Raw genomic sequence first — 20,715 nt, 5'->3', positions numbered from 1 at the left:
AGGGACAATTTCACTACGCTGTTGTAGTATAATGGGACGAGCATGGGGTGGGGGGGGGGGGTCCTGGACCAAATCCTAGCAGATACCAAGGGCCAGTTGTATATCAGCTGTATTTAGTAAACATCATTGTCCTGTTTGACAGCTTTCAAGAAACAGGAACTCTAGTGTGGTTTTTAATAGTGATTGTAATGTTTTTAAATGTTCTGATGTATTTTAATTGTAACCTTAACTTTAATTTAAATGTTTATTTTAATTGTACATTGTTTTTAAGGCATTGAATTGTTGCCTGTGTGTAAGCTGCCTTGAGTCCCCTTTGGGATTGAGAAGGGCGGGATATAAATATAAATAAAATAAAATAAATCATTTTGGATGACTTTGCCTTTCACTCTCTTCAGCAGGCTCACACATTTCATTCCTTCTCTTGATGAAGATTTCAATCATCTATCAGTGCAGTCCCATCCTGCCCTGTAGCGAACGACCTGCAATGCAATTAGGGACCTCTGGCGCTTACCCACATCCCATATGTCTAGAATATAGTCTTAAAGTTAGGCCTTCATATTCACTCTATAAACAGTTCTTTTTTATTGTTACTGTATTTGTTTCACTGGCTGCTTTTAGATATATTTTAAAATATAGTTTGATCCCGTTTATGGGCAAATGTCTTTCCAAGGGTGTAATTTGCTAGCAAAATGGAAAATTATGAATTGTGTCAAGTCAGGGTTGAAGGTTTCTTGCCAGTTCCTTTTGCATACAGAATTAGAGAAGGAGGAAAGACACAAGGTTGCTTGTTTGCATACTGCAAACCAGAGCAGTGAACAGGGCTCCAGTAAACCATACTTTCAGGAGATGGCTCCTTCAGTATTTTTACACTTCTTTGCCTTATTTTTTGGATTGGGATAGACCTTAGTTAAACACAATCCCTTCATATAAGGTCAGTTTTCAAAGAATGCCATCTCAGTTGTTAAAGGGGAAAAGAAGCTGCATTTTGTGTGACATTCTTTCCTATTTCATCTGGTTTCCAATTGTAACTTTCCTAATCAGCCATTGGCAATGTTATTTGAACTACAGTCAGACCAATTTTTTTAAAATGATAGTTTGTTTAGAATGGCAGTTGACACTTCAATGTGCAAATGTTGAGTAAAAAGTGTGCAATTGTCTCCATTTTCTATTATATTGTATCTCATACATTTGTGTGGTTTTTTTATTCTGAGAATCAGATACATCTGCTGCCTACTATGTGTGCATATTTGCCAGTCATTTTTGTGCATATACATATACACGGTATATATTCTGCTTATTTCCTAACATTCATAACACTGATCTGTTCTTTGATTTATTTTTTTAAACCCTTGACAGTCTGAAGGGAATGGTTGAGTCCTTGCCTTTCCGGCCATCACTTTTAGGCAGTGAAATAACAGCTTAAAGAAAAACCTACCCTTAATCGCATAGAAAGAACGGGACTAGTTCCTCTCTAGATTGGCCTACCTTTCAGCATGTTTCCCAGGGAAGTGATAATAGAATTGAGTGTTGGAAGAGTGAGCTAGCCTGTTTGTCTTTGTTTCTGTAAAAGGCTACTTGGTTTGCATATTGGCATACTGGAATGTAATACTATGAGTTCTTGAGTAAAGCAATTATTTCTATGATGATATTTATACATTGCGACATCACCAAGAGTCTTATTGCTACTGCTGCTCATGTTCTTGTTGTTGTTAGTGATGTTGTTTTTATTTCCTACCTACCTGCCTCCCCCCATAGTTCAAGGTGAGGAACAACATAATAAAATACAATTTATACAATCAGTTACAAATACATGCCCCAGTGAAAACACCAGTTTGTTGTGCAAAAATGTTTCACCTAATCTGAAGATCATAAAAGGTGCAGAAACTCCACCTGGAGTTGCTAGCAGAGCTGACAAGAATTACTTAGTGTATATTTGTAGCCATGGTAGGTACTAGTCTTAGGCATGGCATTGAAGAAAGCTATGGAGTAACGGCTCTCTACTATGTTCCTTGCAAGCTGTTGACATGAAACTGCTTACACATTAAGGATGTTTTTACCCCTTTGGGAAGCAGTTTTATTTGCAGTTCATTTCAATTGACAGTTCACAGTAAAGGTATGCAGAGCTCAGTTTGTTAACTGACACATGCCTGTGAAATTTACAATCTGTTGCCCTCCAGATGTATTAGTATTAGATTGCAGTTCTGAAGCTACTGGAGTGGTATTCCAATATACATGGGAAGACCTCTATGACCTCATCATATTTACTAAAATAAGCATCCTAGGACGTTTCGTGTCTTCTTCAGGGATGGAGCACCACATCAGCCATCACACAATGTTGTGTGGCTTCTGGCAGAGACCCCGGTCCCAACCGGGGTGGAAGTGTCCTTGGATGCTTCTCCCCAAATATGGAGGCCTTCCCACGCACTTCTGCCCTGTTTGGGCAACGCTTCCCCTATGAAATTGGGGGGGGGGGGGGGAGCAGTGTGTGAGGTGACACACTTGCTAGCGAAATGGCATGCGGGGGAGAGGTTGCCCCCCCCCCCCATGGGATAAGGTGGTAAGATCAGTAAATCTGCTCTCATTCATCTTACAGGATTTCATAACTAAGGTTTAGTTACCTGAATATTAGTCCTTGATCTCATTCTAGTAACTCATTGGGAGAACCTTTTCTAAAGATCTTGGAAGGCCATTATCATTCAGACAAAATATACCATGGTAACTGGACTTTAGATGTCAGCTGGCTTCACAGGTTGTTCCTAGGCCCCCTGTTATTTCCATTGCCTGTATTAAGCGCATGTTGAAGAATTATTGTTGTGGCCAGTCTTCTGATATTACTGCCTCCTGGCAGGTGAACGTTGGAAGTCTTTTAGTGACCCACGCCAACTTCCGTCCTTGCCTGCCCTCTGTCCTGCACCTGTCACCCAAACCTTGTCTATCAGTCTGAGTCAGTTCCCCAGATCCTGGCTTCAAGGCGCAAACCCAAGGGCATATCGTAAGGGAAGCCATCAGCAGTTCATAGCTGTGCACACTGTATGGTTTAAAGTGATTCTTTGCCTGGACAGTGATTGTGTGTGCAGGCATGTTTTTTCCACATCTTTTAAAATTCTTTTATAATTGTGCTTTAATTGAATTGTTTTAATGGTTATATTAGTTTAATTCTAGTTTAATATTTACCTTTTACGTGTTTCCAACTATGACACTTTAAGTTATCTGCTTTGATTCTGGGGAAATGCCATTTATAAATACATATGATAATAAAGCATGTACATGCTATTGTGCTGTCTTTAAGAGTCCTTGGAGTTTTATTTTACCCTTTAGACTTGATTTTTTTTAAAAATTAAAAAATTGAAAATTGAAATATGATTGTGCATAGATGAAGCATTTATTTCTGAGGCAGACATGTTTCATGATAATTCTTTTTATGACATTTGGTGAGTATTTATGTCCATATAACAGTGTTGACATTTTCCATGTCACTGAGATACTTTGTTTTTCAAATTATGATACGTGCTTCTGGATAATCACTTGAACCACTGCTTTCTGGCTTCCCCCCTCCAGTTACTGATCTAATGTCTTTGTGTGTGAACAGAGAACCAAAAAGTAATTTTGTTTGTTTACCTAACACTTTATCGGGCTATAGTGTCCACGTATAATAGGGGTGGAAGAAGTGCATTTCCTAACATTAAAAGGTCCAGCTATGCAATGATAAGTTTCACTGTTATTTCTCCTTCGTGTCTTGTGATTTTTAATTATCTTTGTTTAAAATAATCAATTGAAATTGAATGGGTTTTTTCTGTGTAAACACCTTGGTGGCCATATATTTTTTCTGTCATATGGGGCCCGGTTAAAAAGACTTGCAGGGAGGAGTTCCGCAAGAAACTCGTTTTTGGGATTTTTCCCCTTCCAGTAGCAGCAGATGCCAGGCCAAGGTGAGGAGGGGGGGTGATTTCAAAGTGGGCAGGAGTTTAGATGGGAGGTAAAGTGGCTGTGTAAGGCAATGCCAGGGAAATGGAAGTGGATTATAAAAGTCTCTTTCCATTGGAAGATTGGAGTTCCTGTATACGCATGTTTTTGTCTAGAAATTTTAGTTCAATAACTCCCCAAAAATCTGTGTTGACTTACCCACAGATCAGCATGAGCATGATATCAAAAAAAGGAACTACATCCTTCTCCAGGCAGACTGGCAGAAGGAAAGAGCTTTATCTATCCTGGGACAACTTAGATAAACCTCTACTGTCCAATGTCGCAGTGCTTCTGGAGCTTTTGAATGCCTGGGTGGAGTAATGGCAGCAGCCGTCCATTGGTGCTTTCCCTTCTCTGCAGAATGACCACAACTTTTCCATGGGTCATATCAAAATCCACAGTCTTGGCCCTAGAATTTGTCCTTGACTTGTTTGTAGATCAATGTATACAACAGTATATACCATACTTGTCCAACCTGCCACTGGGAGCAAGGCCAAAGGCAAAAGGATGGAGCCCAAAATGCTGATGGATTCCTTTTGTCAGTGATTAATTATTAAGTGAGGCGTCTCAAGCTTTTAGAATAGGAGGGTGAATAATAATAATAATATTAAAGGCCACCCTATTGGGATCTGCGTGCTTCATCTGAAAATACATCACACAGTCCTAAACGCTTGGGAAGTGTTTGACTTGTTATTTTGTGATACGAAATCTAGCATATCTATCCTGTTTGCTGTGTCATACAATGTCGTTGTGTCAATAATAATAATAATAATACTTTATTTCTAGATTACCCTTTCTCCCCAGAGGAACTCAGGGCGGTTTACATACATTTTTATTTCTTTAGGGAGGGAGTTCCAGAGGTGGGAAGCAATCATGGAGAAGGCCCCCCTCTCTTCTTGTTTCTACCAACTGCACTTGTGATGAGGGTGGGACCTAGAGCAGGGCCTCCTTCGCTAACTGAAGTGTGCAATGTGGTCCATATAAGAAAATGCGGTTGGACAGATAGCTTGGACCCGAACCATTTAGGGCTTTATAGGTTACTACCAGCACTTTCTATTTAGCTTGGAAGCGGATCAGCAGCCAGTAGAGCTGCCGTAACAGGAATGGTTCTCTTCCTATATAGAGCCCCAGTTAGTAACCTGGCTGCCAATCTCAACTAATCCAAATACAAAAAGTGGGACCATGGGGCAGGAGAGAATGATCATTTGGGGGAACTCCAGAAGACTCTTGTTTGGCCTGCAGAACTTGAGGTTGCCCACTCTTTAAGTAGATAGATAGGTACCCATATTCTCTGGGGGGGGGGGTACCCCTGTCCAGAAGCCTGCATTTTTGCTTGTATCACTTTTCTCTGCTTCAAATGTCATTGTTGTATATACCTATTGTATTGTTTTAGTATATTGTATGGTTTTTAGCATTTTAGCTGCTTTGAGTTGTTTTTAAGAGAGAAAAAGTGGGAATAATAATAATAATAAGATTGAAGTTGATGAAGTCTCTGCATTTGTAGCTCAGCATTACTGCATGAGGAAGACCCATCTCTCCTTCCAGTGCCCTGCCAAGGACTTCAAGGAGAAAGTAACATTGGTTTTAAATAATCATGGGTGCATCTGTGGAAAGGATATTGACTCTTTTAATCCCAAACTATCCTCAACAGATGTTGTTGATCCTATTACAGATCATGTTGAGTGTTTGTCTCATCGAAATATACTTGTTCAATTGGTGGAGTCAGCTATTGGTCAGGTGTTTAAAGCATTAATTTAGTAAGACCAAAATAGAGAAAGACTTAAGTTAATTATTGGGGGAGGCAGTTACCATTTGCTAACTGTTATGAAACAGGAATTAAATTTGGCTGTGGTTAGTGGCTTTTAGCTGACAGCATCATGTAACCATGTACCAGCAGTATCAATCTGATAATCTTCAAATGGGCTAACCTGTAATCCTGATAGTCCCCATCCATGCTGATTGGATATGATAGAGTTGTATTTGACTCACCTGGAGGTTGGGCAGGACCACTTGACCTGGAGATGTGTACAGTGCTTCTAAGCAAGTGACATCATTTCTGAATATTATGAATTGAGATCCCTTCTCATCTTTGGGATGTTTGTGTATCTTAGATTACCGAAAGATTGAGAACGGAGGCATCCCACTTCCCTTTTGCTCTTGAGGTAGAGGTGCTTTGGTGCAATTGGAAGTGTGGGCTGTCATCTACATAGGGTAATTCCTGCCTTCAAGAAATGTTTGGTCCTGGCTAGATCTTTCAAAAGTTAGCGAACAGCTTGATGTCTGTCAGTAGACCAATACTAGTATTTCAAAATACTTCTGATCAATCTTTGAGATATAGGTGGTTTATGAATAAAGCCATTTTCATAGCTGTATTTGATTGCACGGTGGCTCCATGGGTTAAACCCTTGTGCTGGCTGAACTACTGACCTGAAGACCTGAAGGTTGGTGGCTTGAATCCATGAGACGGGGTCTGTCTGTCAGCTCCAGCTTCCCATGTGGGGACATGAGAGAAGCCTCCCACAAGATCACGTCCGGGTGTTCCCTGGGCAGTGTATTTGTAGACTGCTGATTCTCTCACACCAGAAGCAACTTGCAGTATATTCTCAATTCGCTTCTGACACTATAAAAAATGGATTGCGCTTTTCCAAAATTGACATGAAAATCTGTTTATCTTTTGATGATCAGCCTGGATTAACCATGTGCTTGTCCAATAGATAATGATCAGTTAATGGAAAAGGATGGAGTCTGAACTGTTGAAGGCTTCCCCTCTAAATTTCCTGCTCTTATCATTCAACAGAGGCACGTTTCGCGGGGAGCCAGGAGGAACCATCGTACTCAATGACCTTACAGCGCAATGTCAGATCGTTTGGGGCAAACAGCAAAGGGGAAGGATGGAAAAAAGTATTCGTCGCTCAACCTGTTTGATACATACAAGGGCAAATCCTTAGAGATCCAAAAACCCACAGGTAAAATTGCCTTTGAGTTTGGGGGAGGGGGCAGTTGCTATGATGAATCTGCTTTGTTTCTGATGCCCCCTGATGGCACTCGCAGCGCCCTGAGCAGCTGCCCTCACCTGGATTTCATTTTAAAAGGCTCATTTCAGACTTAGCCAGAAAGCTGTTGGATAACTGCCATGTGTCAGGAAGAAAGGCTGTTTCTGCCAAACCAGAGGGGTAGGCAGCGGTTGCATTGTGCCACACCCCAAAGTCCATCAGTAACCCCTGCTTCTCACTCCTGTTGCAGTCACTCCCCGCCATGGCTTGCAGAGTCTCGGTAAGGTTGCTATTGCCCGGCGCATGCCACCCCCTGCGAACCTGCCAAGCTTAAAAGCGGAGAACAAAGGCAATGACCCCAACGTCTCACTAGTACCGAAAGACGGGACAGGATGGGCAAGCAAGCAGGAACAGCCAGACCCAAAGAGGTGAGGGGGACTAGAGGGCCATGGCTGTTTTCTGGGGCTTGGTGCGAGCGGGCTTCCAGTTTGCCCTCTCTTGAGTCTTTCCTCATGCTCCCTTTCCTTTTGCCCCCAGTACCGATGCCTCGACAGCTCAGCCGCCGGAATCGCAGTCACCGCCGGCTTCACAGACGCCTGCCTCAAACCCACCGAAACGACCCCCAACGGCCCCCGAGGTATATCATGGGCCAGAATAGAGGACTTTAAATCACCCTTTTTCTGGGCAGTTGTATATTTCTGCCTCCAAACTCCTTGCTGATCTAATACTTCTTCCATAATTCAAAGTTTTTTTCCAGTCTCTTAATTCTGTTGAGGTGCACTACAGTCTCTCCCTAAATATCCTGTTTTTACATGAGGACAGAGGCATAGACCTACATTCGTTCTTGTTAACATTATTTGTTGAAGAAAGTTCACTATAACCTTGATTGCACAGGCTTTGTGATTGTATACTTCCCCATCTTCTGGCAATGAGGACACTGGAAAATTCTGCTTCCACTTTTCCACCACAAAGTGCCTTATGTCAGAGAATGAAACTTCTGCATGGTTGAAAGCAACCTTTCCTATCAATATGTAGATTTTGGCTGATAGCCCTCTGGCAAGACAGCTTTCTGGTTTGCTTCCCCTTTACGTGAGGGAAAGTCCTGGATGCCACTTCTCAAGAGTGTGTGGGACACCTTTCAGAAGCAGCATCCAATAGTGGGAAACATGGGGCATCAACAGCCACAAGATATCCTCATGTCCACTAAACCATTGTTAGGTGTTGTACCAAATGAGGCCTAAACATTAAGACACAATGCTTTATTTTTAAGTCTGACCAGCGTAAGCATTACCCTATTTATAGGGTTTTTTGAGTCTCTATCACATACTGGCCAAGCATGAGTTCATAAAGGCTGTGATCATGTAGATTTTGTCCAAACCACTTAAAACCCTTGCTAAAGCAAAGCCAAAAGAAAAGACTGTTTCTTATTGTTAACCTCTCATCCCTCTTCTTTCAGAATCCCCCTACAGTAGCAAGCGGGGTAAAGTCTTGGGCACAGGCCAGCGTTACCCATGGAGCGCAAGGAGATGGTAAGTGATGTTGAACTAATTTGTATGATGCTGGGTCTTGACATATTTATTTATTACAACATTTATATCCCGCCCTTCTCACCCAAAAGGATGAGGCAAGTCAATTTACTCCTTATAGAAACTGCCAGCTTGTCAGGATCCTATTCCAGATCAGTTTGCGAGGGCCATTGTACCTTTTACAAGTGCAGAATTTTGAGCCTTGGGTTGTGATTATTGGTGATCGCCAAGGCCCTACAGTGTGGAAAATCTTGTGACATTTGGGGTGGGGGCTCAGAGAGGGATGGCCCCTGTTCGGTTCAGGCATTCAGTCATGGCTTTCCCAAATCATGGGACTGTTATCTCTTGGATCAGAGAAGCAGAGCCATCCCTCAGAGGCACAGAGATAAGATGGTGAGGGAGTAGTCTATAAACTCTTAAGGGAGATTATGTTTTTGATGCCAAGGTGGAAAGGGATCAAGCCTACTGTCGCGATTCTCTCGCGAGGAATTTCCGACCCTGCAGGCAGCTGGCGACCAGGACAAAGCTGGCAAAGAAAAGGACACTACCGATGCGTCGTATGGGCCCGGACCAAACCTCCGCCCCCAGAGTAAGTGGTGTTGCTTGAACGGCAGCTGAGTCTCAGGTCTGGGGTTAGCAGAAAACAGTGCAGATTAAAAGCTTCATGTTGTTAGAATCATTGAAATCTTTTATAGCCCTTAATGCTTCTCTTCTCTCTCCCATCACCCACAGACGCAACCACTTGGCGGGATGGAGGCGGGCGAGGCACTGACGGGGAGCTGGTGCCTGAGGACGGGCGGGCTGGGGTCGGCATGCAGCCTAACGTCCCGCCTCAATTCCCTCCCTACCGGGGGATGATGCCGCCATTTGTAAGTATATTTTGGAAGAAGACTCAAGCTTATTGGCTCAGGGTTGTTAAGTTAGCAAAAGAAGTGGGGAGACCTTCCAGTAATTGATTCTGCCTGTACTCCTTAACAGATGTATCCCCCATACCTCCCGTTCCCGCCTCCCTATGGGCCACAGGGACCTTACCGCTACCCCACACCTGAGGCACAGAGGTAGGTACAAAAATGGACTAGGCCAATAATACTTAGTAGTCTTTGTGAAGGAGAGGTGCATGTATGGAGATGCAGAGCCTTGGTTAGAGAAGGAGATGTTCTCCAGCAGGATGTTAGAGTCCATTGGTTGGCAGAACAGGAGCCAGAAGTCAGGGGCTCTTTGTGGTTGATTCTGTGATTCTATGAATAGTAGAGGCCAGGAGAGGGGTTCTGAAACAGCTTTCACTTTCTGGCTGAAAAGGCTTGCTTTCAGTCTTTCCCAAGAACAATCAAGGTGAACAAAGGGCAGTTCTGTTAGCAGAATTCATTCTCCCAAACAAATGTGTGTGCCAGGCCAGTGAAAATTGTGTGTGGGGGGAGAGCAGGAGATGGCATCTAAGGAGGAGGAAAGAATAATACGAATACATTATTTCTTACCTGCCTTTCTTCATGATTTGAGGCAGGGCACAACATTTTTGAAAACTGCATCATAAAAACATTCAGTGAAATACATATATTAAAACATTTCTATAAAATATTTAAATATACAGAAGAAAAAGTAATTAAAAATTAGTGACTCCTAGAGGGAAAGCATTTCCTCTCTTCCTAGCATTTCTGCACAAATAAAAAGCAGTTGTTTTATTGGCCTTCTGTGCACTAACATCCAAGAAGGATACCCCAGCTGACACTTAGTCATTTAAATACTCAACTGCTTCCTGATTTCAAGGGAGCCTATTTGATCTTTCTAATCTGTGAACCAGCACATAAAGCAATTGCTTCTATTATATACTCTCTGATCCCTTAAAGGGGAAAAAATAGCCTGGAAAAATTTTGAATTGCAAGTGCCAGAAATCTCTATATAGCGTAGTACAGATACTTAGAGCAATAACCCCCAAAAGTAATTTTATTCAAACTTTGGTAGACACTGGTAGGGAAACAAGTGAAGGACTTCCATGGACAGATCTTACTTCATACTCTGTAATTCTTTGTGCTCCTCAAAGACGTATTCAACAACCTATAACACAGCTAGCATGCCAGATTTTTTAAAATAATGAAATGGTGAGCTTGGAAAAATAGCTCTGGAAGGATTTCAACTCCCAGAATTCCTTAGCCAGCATGGACACTAGCTTTGATGACTTGGGAAGGGAAGGAGTTACCGTCCAAAATAACGCCTGGACAAGAGTGAGGCTCCAAAGGTACACAGAGCTCCCGGTTAGAGAAGGCCACTGTAGGCAGTCAGACTACCATCTTTTGTTTTGAATGTAGCAGGATAATGAGAACCTCATGCTTCTTCCTCATCCCCAGGTTCCAGCGGCTCCCAGGGCCTCGCCCCTCGCAACCTCCGCCACGCACCTCAGAGCCTGTGGGCCGACCACCTGTCCTGAAGCAGGACGACCTGAAAGAATTCGATGAGTTGGACCAGGAGAACGATGAAGGCTGGGCAGGTGACTGGCCTCTGCAGCCTGTGTTACCTGCTGCTGTTTTTCTTCCTAGACTCAGGACTCCAAAGGAGTTTCCTATTCATTTTGTTTTTCTTTTGATACACTATCCCAGTTGGCTCTTGTCAGTCTAAAATATGCCTGTTTTGCTACTCTCAGGAGCTCATGAGGAAGTGGACTACACGGAGAAGCTGAAATTCAGCGATGAGGAAGATGGGAAAGAATCTGATGAGGAAGCCACTGAGATCCGGTAAGAGGGCCTTGTGAGGCTGATGGCACATGTGTCCACTGTCCCATTAAGTGGACTCCGGGGTGCCAAAGCTGTGACAAGGTGGGCAGCTTCAGTCAGTTCAACCAATGGTATCCTGTTCAGTTGCAGCCCTTACAGAACAGATTGTGGCGACAGCCCAGAGGAATCTAGATGGCACCCAGTCCTTATTTTTAGTTTTCCCTGCTCCCAATACGTCCGTGCAGCCACCCCCCTTGTAGCACTGTGTGACTTCATCCTCTTATCTCTTTGTCGCCAAACAGTGATGAGGCATCTGGCCCAGAAGGCCAGACTTTGGGCACAGATGTGAAGAAGGCTGGAACTCCAAAAGAGGATCAACCCCTGGTGAAAACAGCCTGGGCTGAAAACTCGCATCCCCCAGAAGGCGCCAAAGAGCCACCGCCTCCTGCAGTCCGGCCACCGCCGCCCCCACCTCCACCTCCACCCAACCGGGGCAATTGGGGACAACCCAATGACTTCCCAGTGAGTTTATATAGACTGATTGTTGGTAGCCATTATCATTGACAGCAGTCTGAGGAAGGGAGGCATAGCAGTGTCATTTCTGCGCTTCACCTTTCTTGTTCATTGTATGCAAGAGGCGGACTGCCAGCTTACCAGGAGAAGGAAGCAGGGACATTTTGCATAGGTTCCCTCCAGAGCTTGGAAAAGTTGGCTGAAAACTCCACAAACTAGCCAGGTAGTAGGCAGACATGGAGTTTTGGACACTCCAGGCCAGGGGTCCCCAAACTAAGGCCCGGGGGCCAGATGCGGCCCTCCAAGGACATTTACCTGGCCCCCTGCCCTCAGTTTTATAATATATTTTTATATCAGTTTTAATAATATAATATATTGTATATACATATAATATTGATATTATAATGTTATACAATATACTAATAAAAATACCATATAATATTAATTATATGTTATATATTAAATATAATATTACAGTATAGTGGTATAGTTCAATATACAGTAGAGTCTCACTTATCCAACACTCACTTATCCAACGTTCTGGATTATCCAACGCATTTTTGTAGTCAATGTTTTCAATATATCGTGATATTTTGGTGCTAAATTCGTAAATACAGTAATTACTACATAGCATTACTGCATATTGAACTACTTTTTCTGTCAAATTTGTTGTATAACATGATGTTTTGGTGCTTAATTTGTAAAATCATGACCTAATTTGATGTTTAATAGGCTTTTCCTTAATGCCTCCTTATTATCCAACATATTCGCTTATCCAACATTCTGCCGGCCTGTTTATGTTGGATAAGTGAGACTCTACTGTAGTAATATATAATGCTAATATTGTGCTATGCTAATAATATATTCTATGTACATACAGCTGCTCTGAGTACCCTTCAGGGTGAGAAGGGTGGGATATAAATGTAGTAAATAAATGTAGTAAATAAATAAATAAATAATTTTAGACTTAGGCTCACCCCAAAGTCTGAAATGACTTGAAGGCACACAACAACAACAATCCTAATTAACTTGACTATCTCATTGGCCAGAAGCAGGCCCACACTTCTCATTGAAATCCTGATAGGTTTATGTTGGTTAAAATTGTTTTTATTTTTAAATATTGTATTGTTTTTTCATTTTTGTTGTTTGTTTGTTTTGCACTACAAATAAGACATGTGCAGTGTGCATAGGAATTTGTTCGTATTTTTTTTTCAAATGATAATTTGGCCCCTCAATAGTCTGAAGGATTGCGGACCGGCCCTCTGCTTTAAAAGTTTGAGGACCCCTGCTCCAGGCAGTCTCCGGGTTACAAACAAGATGTATACATTAGTTTTGGATAGCACAGGGAAGGGTTAGCACCCCTGTGACATTAGTTTTGCTATCTGTGCCCCTGTTCAGAAGATGTCAGATCACTTTCTCTACCTGTGATAATTGAATTTTGAAAAATTTGGAAACAAGGATTGGTGAGAAAGCTTCAGTGGAACACCTTTTCCCCATGATAACTTTTCCAGGAGTTAATTTTCCTTCCTAGCGGTATATTTCCTCTCACTTCCTGTTGTTTCACCCCCATTCTTAACTATGAGTCGTATGTAAGTTGGATGTCTGTAACTTAGGGACTGCTTGAATAGCTTAAAAATAACTCCTTTAAGCTTTGTCTTAGTGACATTTATGTTGTGTTGTTACAGCTAGAATTATTTTGGGTTACTAAAAGTCAACAAAATTTGAAAGTGTTTGTGGGAGACTTTGGGGGCTTTTGTGCATCTGTTTCTGGATCATGTGTGATATGCTCAAGGAACATACCAGCTCTTTCCCTCAAATCAAGTAATGTGTTTGAGGGCAGGACCTGGAAATGTTATTTATTTTGAATAGTGGGCTGCAGCTCTTAGAATCTGACACTGGGGCATTTTGGGAGTTGTGGTCTGAGAAAAGTACTATTTTGGAACTTTGGTTGAGTTTTCAGTTCAGGTTTCCGGCGCCAGGCAGCTTTGGACCAAGTTTCTTCTCTATAAACCTGTCCCCAGGACCGCCCCTTGCGGCCGCCTCCCCAGGAAGACGAGGATGAAGCTTGGCGTCAGCGCCGGAAGCAGTCGTCGTCGGAGATCTCTGCTGCTGTAGAACGAGCCCGCCGCAGGAGGGAGGAGGAGGAGCGGCGTATGCAAGAGGAGCGCCGAGCTGCCTGTGCTGAGAAACTCAAGCGCCTAGATGAGAAGTTTGGAGCTCTGGACAAACGCCTGAAGCCAGAGCCGCCAAAGGAGCCTCCTGCACCGCCACCTGCTCCCACCCCTGTACCCCCTAATCCACCAGCTCCCCCTGCCCTCCCAGAGGAGAAGAGGGAGAATGAGGAGCCTGTTTTGACTAGCAAGCCTCGCAGTATTGTTGGTGGAGGTGGAGGTGGCGGCAGCAGCAGCAACGGAGGCAACCTAGACTCTGCCAGTCATGGTAACTCTTCTGATTTGTTTGTTAAAGCAACCATTAAAGGGCTTTATGGTGAAGTCTTTTAACTATGTTGTGCCCTGTCCCAAAATGCAAGGAGAGGCAAGTCATAATAATAATCATCATCATCATCATAATAGTCCACCTGTCGTTTCAAATGGCTGATAATAAAAGTTAAATTAGAACTTTATGAAAGTAAAGTTTGTTTGTTGCAGAAGCAAAAAGCACTTTGAAAGTAGGACTGTTTAATAGAAATAGAGAGCCAGCATTAAAAAAGGAGTAATAATAATTGGACTTTTTAAAAGCTCAGGAAATTCAGGCAGATGTACCAAGTCTAAGAAAAAGTGTTTGGTAACTGTGTTGCCATCACCAAAAATTGCCATATCTTATGTCAAGCACATACCTATGCTCACAGACTGTTGGGGAGCTCACACAGGCCTATATCCAGTTGATAACATTATACAGCAAAATTTCAAAAATGTTCTGTTCTTGGTTTGAAAGTACTATTTCCTGTTTAATTGTGTAGTATTTACTTTGAAAATATTGCATAACCTATTGGAAAATAACTGCACCCAGTCTCTGGGCACATACCCTTTTGGCAAATGTGAATCTCCATAAATATGTGGGGACCACCTTTTGAAAACCACTAGTCAAGAAAAACATGACCTTGTTAGAAGTCAACTCTTCGAACAAGTGATATTCACAAGCAATAATGTAATGGCACACAGGTAACTCAGCTGTTAAACAGAAGAACCATGTCTTTAAACTGCCAAGGATAAAGACATGCCATTACAAAAATATATTTGATTAGTAGAGTTTTAAAGATGTTTCTTTGTCGTTGCAGTTGCCCAAAAGATGTATACTCCCTTGAAACCTCTTAGTTAAAATATGTACTCTAGTGATAAAAAAACAAAAGTCTTTGAAAATTCCCAGACAGGCACATTTCTTATTGAAGTTCAGTTATAGATAGGATATAGCTTATCTCTGTGTTGAGTACACAGGTTATCATTCTTAATCAATAGTCCATTGCCTTTAAGTATAGTTGTACTCACTGAAGTCCATAAGCATACTTCTCTACTGAAGTCCAAGCAGCAACATACATGCATCCACCTCCCCTGAGATCCAATGCAAAAACTGAAAACAAATTGGAGTCCTGAGCCTGAATATGCTCAGTAGACTCACATGTCTATAATCCCTACCACATCAATGAGGTAAGTCAAACTGGCAAATCAACATACACATAGGATACAGGTTAGCAAATATATATCAGCAAGTAGAGAGAGGCTTGAGAGGTTGCTATATTCAACAGAATATAGTTGTTATACTCCAGAACTTAATTTATGTGGCTGCCACAAACTGTATTGAATTGGTTAAGACCAATGAGATATTCATTGAAAAACTTTTAACAAAATGTGCTGCAGGATGTCCTAATAAACTTTTTCCATGTTTTTATGACGGAACCAATTTGGAAAATGACATTTATAACCCAGGAACAAAAATCGTGTTATATAGTGTAATCCTAACTAAAATTGGTTCAGTTTCTGAATAGCAAATTGTGAATTCATTGCTTCTGACAGGCTGCTTCTGTTAAAATTATTAGTTGGATTTTTGAACCAAAGAATAACTTTCTCCTAAAAGAAAATAGGTAGATTTCCCAGGTCTTGGGAACTTACTCTGGATGCCACTTGGTGTGTCTTTTTATTCAATAACATGTGGTTGAATTTATGAATGTCTGTCATTCATGGGAATGGCATGTGGTCTGCATGGCCCCTGAACTTGCTGTAGTTGTCCATCTTTACATTTGTTCTTCATCCTCAGTTGTCTAATATGAACATTTTAAAGTCAAACTCACATGACCACAAAATGCAGTTTAAAAACATTAAAAGGTGATTAAAGGATAGATAGTAAAAGGCGGCAAAATATAGCAGAAATAAAATTGCAAATTTGAGTACTGAAAGTTAACAAATGGGGAAGCCATTTGCTGGTTCTCTGTTTCTCACTCTCATGCTTTGATGTACTCCATAGTTGAGCCACCTCTGACTGCTCCTCCGAAGGAAGTACCAAAACTGAGGGAAGAGCCACCGGTCTTGCCTGTACCTGCTGTCCCGGCAGCAGCTCCCATTCCAGTCAAGGTGGAACCCAAAGGGGAGACAATCCTTCAGACGCGCCAACCGCCTCCAGCCCAGACTCTCGGCTACTCAAAATATCAGAAATCATTGCCGCCTCGCTTCCAAAGACAGCAACAGGTATGGAGAATGGAGCTGTGTGCCCAAGGTCAGACAAATAGCTTTTCTTTTTCTTTTCTGTAACCTCCCAGACTCCTGGCTGAAGGAGTCTGTGAATCATAGTCCGGTAAAAGCTTCAGAATAGAGGATTGCTTTAGTGGGGATGCCACTTGTGGATGTTCTGTTGCAATGATGAGTCTTTAGACTAGAGTCTCTGACATTAACTGATGTCCTCACAGCTACCTGAGCAACAGTTTGCATCTCCTCCACCTAGTAAGGCTCTTGAGCAGAGAAAATAGCCTCCTTGGAATGGGTGTTCTGGCTTACTCTTTCTCTCTTTCACCCCTCTGTGTCCTTTCAGGAGCAGTTGTTAAAGCAGCAACAGCAGTGGCAGCAGCAGCAGCAGCAGCAGCAACATAACCAGGTCCAGCCTTCGTTGGCTTCCTCAGCCCAGCAGCAGACGGCCAGCGCTTCTCTGTCCACATTGGGCCCCTCAGGCAGTGTCCACCCTCAGGCCGGGCCACCAGGGACACAGCAGCCCCCGGCCCCGCCTCCATCCCAGCAGGCTCCCCCCAAAGGCATGTACCCAGGCTCTATTGGGCGGCCCCCACCGATGCCTCAGATGAACTTCGACCCTCGCTGGATGATGATCCCACCTTACATGGACCCCCGCATGATGCAAGGACGGCCCCCAATGGATTTTTTCCCCCCTGGGGTACACCCTTCTGGTAAGCTTGTGCTAGAGAAGCCCAAATGATGATACTAATGTAGTGGACAGAGGTTTGGGAAGTGACCTGATCCATTAGAACTGACGTCTTTCTGTGTTGGCCTTCCTTCTCACCTTCAGGACTTTTGCCTCGCGAGCGATCGGACAGTGGGGGTTCCAGCTCAGAGCAGTTTGACCGGCACCCTCCCATTCTCCGAGAGCGGGGCACTCCACCTGTGGATCCCAAAATGGCCTGGGCCGGAGATGTCTTCACGAATGCTCCTTCTAACACAGACTCGCGTCCTCAAGCAGCAGCCCTTCGTCAGCAGCAAGAAGAGGAAGAGAAAGCATTAAGGTGAGGGAAGGGCTCCTCTTGAATTATTGACACCACAGGAGCATCTCAGAAGTAGAGATCCTGATCACCAACAACTAATTGTGTTGATTGCTTTGACAATATAAAAGCAGATGAGATGAGATCTTGAAATCCCTCAGCTAGTATAGCCATGCTTGCAAGGACATTCTAGGCCACTTGTCAGATTCAAGGCCCGCAGACTGAATCCGGTCTCCCATGTCATTTTACATGGTCATCCAGATGCTGGACTACAACTCCTGTATCATTAGACATCACAACTAGAACTAATGGGAGTTGCAATACAGTAACACCTGGAAGGCTGCAGTTCATTCTGTTTACTCAGGATGGTGGGGTATAAATTTAGATACAAGGCTTGTAGATATGATGTCTGACTTTAATGTCTGACTTTAAAATGTCTTTTCATCAATTTCCTTTATCCCCATTCTGTATGGTGGATATTCAAAAGCAGGGAGACTTGTTCAGTAACATCTGGGTATCCAAATTGGGTCAAAACTATAGAGTACCAACCATGGATTCTACGACTCTTTGAAGGCACCCATCATGCTGATGTGGTTTTTGCTGAAAGTGAGTTTGACACCCCTATTCCAGGAGCTGTTGTCCAAAAAAGGAAGCTTTTCAGATACTGCCTAAAATCCTATATCTCAAGGTTTGTAGAGAAAACAACTGTTGAGTCTTCATTATCATAAATTTTTCACACCAGGGTTATATCTTAGACACAAATGGAGAAGCAGTACATACACTTTTTGGGACTATGTTTACAGTGAAGTATGTTGCCTTTTGTTTCAGGAGTGAGACACCCCCTGTTCGCCTACGCGATGCTGTTACCCCTCAGCCTTACATGGGAAACTACCAGGGTTTCTCAGAAAATGGCAGTTCTGCTCCACTACACCGTTTCCCGGTGGATGAGCCACCAAGGCCGGGGCCACCATGGCAAGCTAACATAGCCTTGGCAGCATCAGCAGAGGTGAACAGAAATGTGCGTCCTGAACCCCAGATCCAGCCACCTCGCAAAAGTGAAGAAGAGCTTCCACTGCTGCATCGCGAGGCCCCAGAAGAGAGTAAAGCAGCCGAACCTCCCATCATTCGGCCAGTGTTAGCTAAGAAGCCTCCTGCTGAACAGCCCAAAGAGGAGGTTCCAATCAAAGAGGAGGTTCTGCGGCGAGTGGAAAAGCCACTGCGGCAGCAGCATGAATTCCATAAGCAGCCTAGGCGGGAGTCCAAGACGGAGACACGTTGGGGGCCCCGTCCTGGCAGCAGCCGGAGGACTGAGGAGATCTCTGGGGAAAAGGCCCCACGGCGAGCTGGGCCTATCAAGAAGCCTCTCCCTCCAAAGGAAATGAAGGATGAAAGTGAGGAGATTCGTCCTGCAGCGAAGGCCAAGGAAGTTGCAGAGGCTGCAAGCAACAAACCGGAGCCCCCTAAAGAGTCCCCAAAACCAGGAAAAGAGAACAAGACCAAGCCAGTGTTAAACGGGGGAACAATCATGCCACCTAAAGAGCAGCAGCAACAACAGCAGGGCCCATTGTCGCCAAGCCGGCGTCGTCGAGATGGCCCCTTTGACCGTGGCGGCTATGCTGGCCGTGGCCGGGCCAGGGGCCGCGGAGAGTATTTTGCCAGAGGTCGGGGTTTCCGGGGAGCCTACAGCGGCCGTGGGCGAGGGGGGCGGGGAAGAAGTCGGGAGTTCCGTAGCTACCGTGAACCTTTCTACCGGCTGGACGATGGACCTGGTAAGCCCCCTGGACCGGGCTCCAATTTCCGCCCACGCAATACCAGCGAGACACGGAGCGAAGGCTCCGAGTATGAAGAGATCCCCAAAAGGCGACGTCAGCGGGGATCAGAAACGGGAAGTGAGACTCATGAGAGCGCCAGTGACGTGGCCCATTCGGACAAGGAGGTGACTAAAGAACCAGCCCCAAGCCAGCGCAACCGAGGGCACCCTATGACAAATACATCTGCACCCTCTTCACTGCACCCTGGCTTGCCTCGGTTTGCTGACAAGATGCCTCCACGTCTCTCAGATCCTGGCACCCGTGGTGGGCGTGTCTTCACCCCTCGCGGTGTGCCCTCACGGCGGGGCAGAGGTGGCGGCCGTGCCCCTCCTGGAGGATGGAGCCCTCCGTCTAAGCCCCAGCCCAACAAGAAGCCTGAGAAGCAGCAAGAGGCACCTCTGGAGTCCTCCGGAAAGGAGAAGGCCCCATCTGGACCTCCTGCAGTGACTCCAGAGGACTCCAATGTTTTCCAAGGTCCCCCAAAACAACAGCCTCTTGGTCCCAACCCAGACCGTGGCTTTGACCGGCCACCCCGACGACGGCGCCATGGGCGTTCCCAGCAGCAGGACAAGCCACCCCGCTTCCGCAGGCTGAAACAGGAGCGCGAAAATGCAGCCCGGCTCAATGGGGAGCAGAGGGCAGCACAGCCTTTTCCCCCAGCAGCTTCTGTCCCGGTGCCAGAGGAATCGACCAGCAGGCGAGTGGCCGGCTCAAAGTCCCCTGATCTCTCCAATCAGAACTCTGACCAGGCCAATGAGGAGTGGGAGACTGCTTCAGAGAGTAGTGACTTCACGGAGCGCAGGGGCGGAGGTGAGAAGGAGCCAGCGCCGGGCGGGCCTCCCCCTACTGCCTTCCTGAAGGGGGGCTGTTCGGGTGCTCCTTCAGTAGGCGGGCGGCCCTCCAACAATGAGCTCAGCTTAGCCCAGAGAAAGGAGATGTCCAAACGCAGCTTCTCCAGTCAGCGGCCTGGCATGGACCGCCAGAACCGCCGCTCCAATCCTGCCCCCGGTGGAGGAGGCAGCGGCAGGGCCGGCCGTGGAGGGAGTGGCAGCGGGCGAAGCGGTGGCGACAAGAGGAGCTGGCCCTCTCCCAAGAACCGCAGGCAAGTCCTTGGAAGAGGGGGATTAGAAGGGAAAGGGTATTCATGTGTGGCTGAAGGATTGGAAGACTATCTTGACCTGGGAAAGGGCAGGGGAGGTTCATATATAATTTGAGACAAGGGATCAACGAGGGATAGAATCTGTTGGGTAGATAGTAAAATGGCCTTGGAATCACCTGAATATTCAAAAAGGTCAAAAGCTGTGACACAGCGGAGAGAGTACAGGAGGTCAGTTCTTTTACATTCTACCAGGATGAACCAAACCTTCTTTGCCAATCAAAGAAGTGGGTGGGTCCTTTTTAAATAAAGAGTTAAGATACGGTACTTATATTGACCCATGATACATTGTTCCAATTAGGGAGGTGTTGATTTGAAAACTAAAATTTCTAGGCTTAACATGTGTAGTTCTA

At 44.6% G+C, this 20,715-nt stretch overlaps 1 protein-coding gene and 1 non-coding gene across 5 annotated transcripts in view; both read left to right on the top strand.

The window, feature by feature from the left end:
- Window positions 1–20,715, top strand: part of prrc2a (proline rich coiled-coil 2A) — a 45,439-nt gene that overhangs the window by 7,623 nt on the left and 17,101 nt on the right. For all 4 annotated transcript variants that reach the window (XM_062973578.1, XM_062973575.1, XM_062973576.1 and 1 more), the window contains exons 2-16: window positions 6,761–6,929; window positions 7,207–7,384; window positions 7,494–7,593; window positions 8,413–8,485; window positions 8,928–9,071; window positions 9,215–9,351; window positions 9,461–9,540; window positions 10,825–10,964; window positions 11,118–11,208; window positions 11,490–11,709; window positions 13,722–14,139; window positions 16,159–16,379; window positions 16,720–17,086; window positions 17,206–17,419; window positions 18,224–20,308. In XM_062973578.1, coding sequence (XP_062829648.1) covers window positions 6,818–6,929; window positions 7,207–7,384; window positions 7,494–7,593; window positions 8,413–8,485; window positions 8,928–9,071; window positions 9,215–9,351; window positions 9,461–9,540; window positions 10,825–10,964; window positions 11,118–11,208; window positions 11,490–11,709; window positions 13,722–14,139; window positions 16,159–16,379; window positions 16,720–17,086; window positions 17,206–17,419; window positions 18,224–20,308 — 4,580 coding nt within the window. In that variant the 5' untranslated portion in view covers window positions 6,761–6,817. The remainder of the gene's footprint in view (window positions 1–6,760; window positions 6,930–7,206; window positions 7,385–7,493; window positions 7,594–8,412; window positions 8,486–8,927; window positions 9,072–9,214; window positions 9,352–9,460; window positions 9,541–10,824; window positions 10,965–11,117; window positions 11,209–11,489; window positions 11,710–13,721; window positions 14,140–16,158; window positions 16,380–16,719; window positions 17,087–17,205; window positions 17,420–18,223; window positions 20,309–20,715) is intronic.
- On the top strand, window positions 16,544–16,608 carry LOC134297253 (small nucleolar RNA SNORD52). Its single transcript, XR_010003982.1, has one exon. It is a non-coding gene; the product is annotated as a small nucleolar RNA SNORD52 (small nucleolar RNA).

The sequence above is a fragment of the Anolis carolinensis genome, chromosome 2, assembly GCF_035594765.1.
Source record: "Anolis carolinensis isolate JA03-04 chromosome 2, rAnoCar3.1.pri, whole genome shotgun sequence".
In the NCBI taxonomy this organism is placed as follows: domain Eukaryota; kingdom Metazoa; phylum Chordata; class Lepidosauria; order Squamata; family Dactyloidae; genus Anolis; species Anolis carolinensis.
Note: the sequence above shows the minus strand (reverse complement) of the source record. Positions and strands in the feature narration are given on the sequence as shown.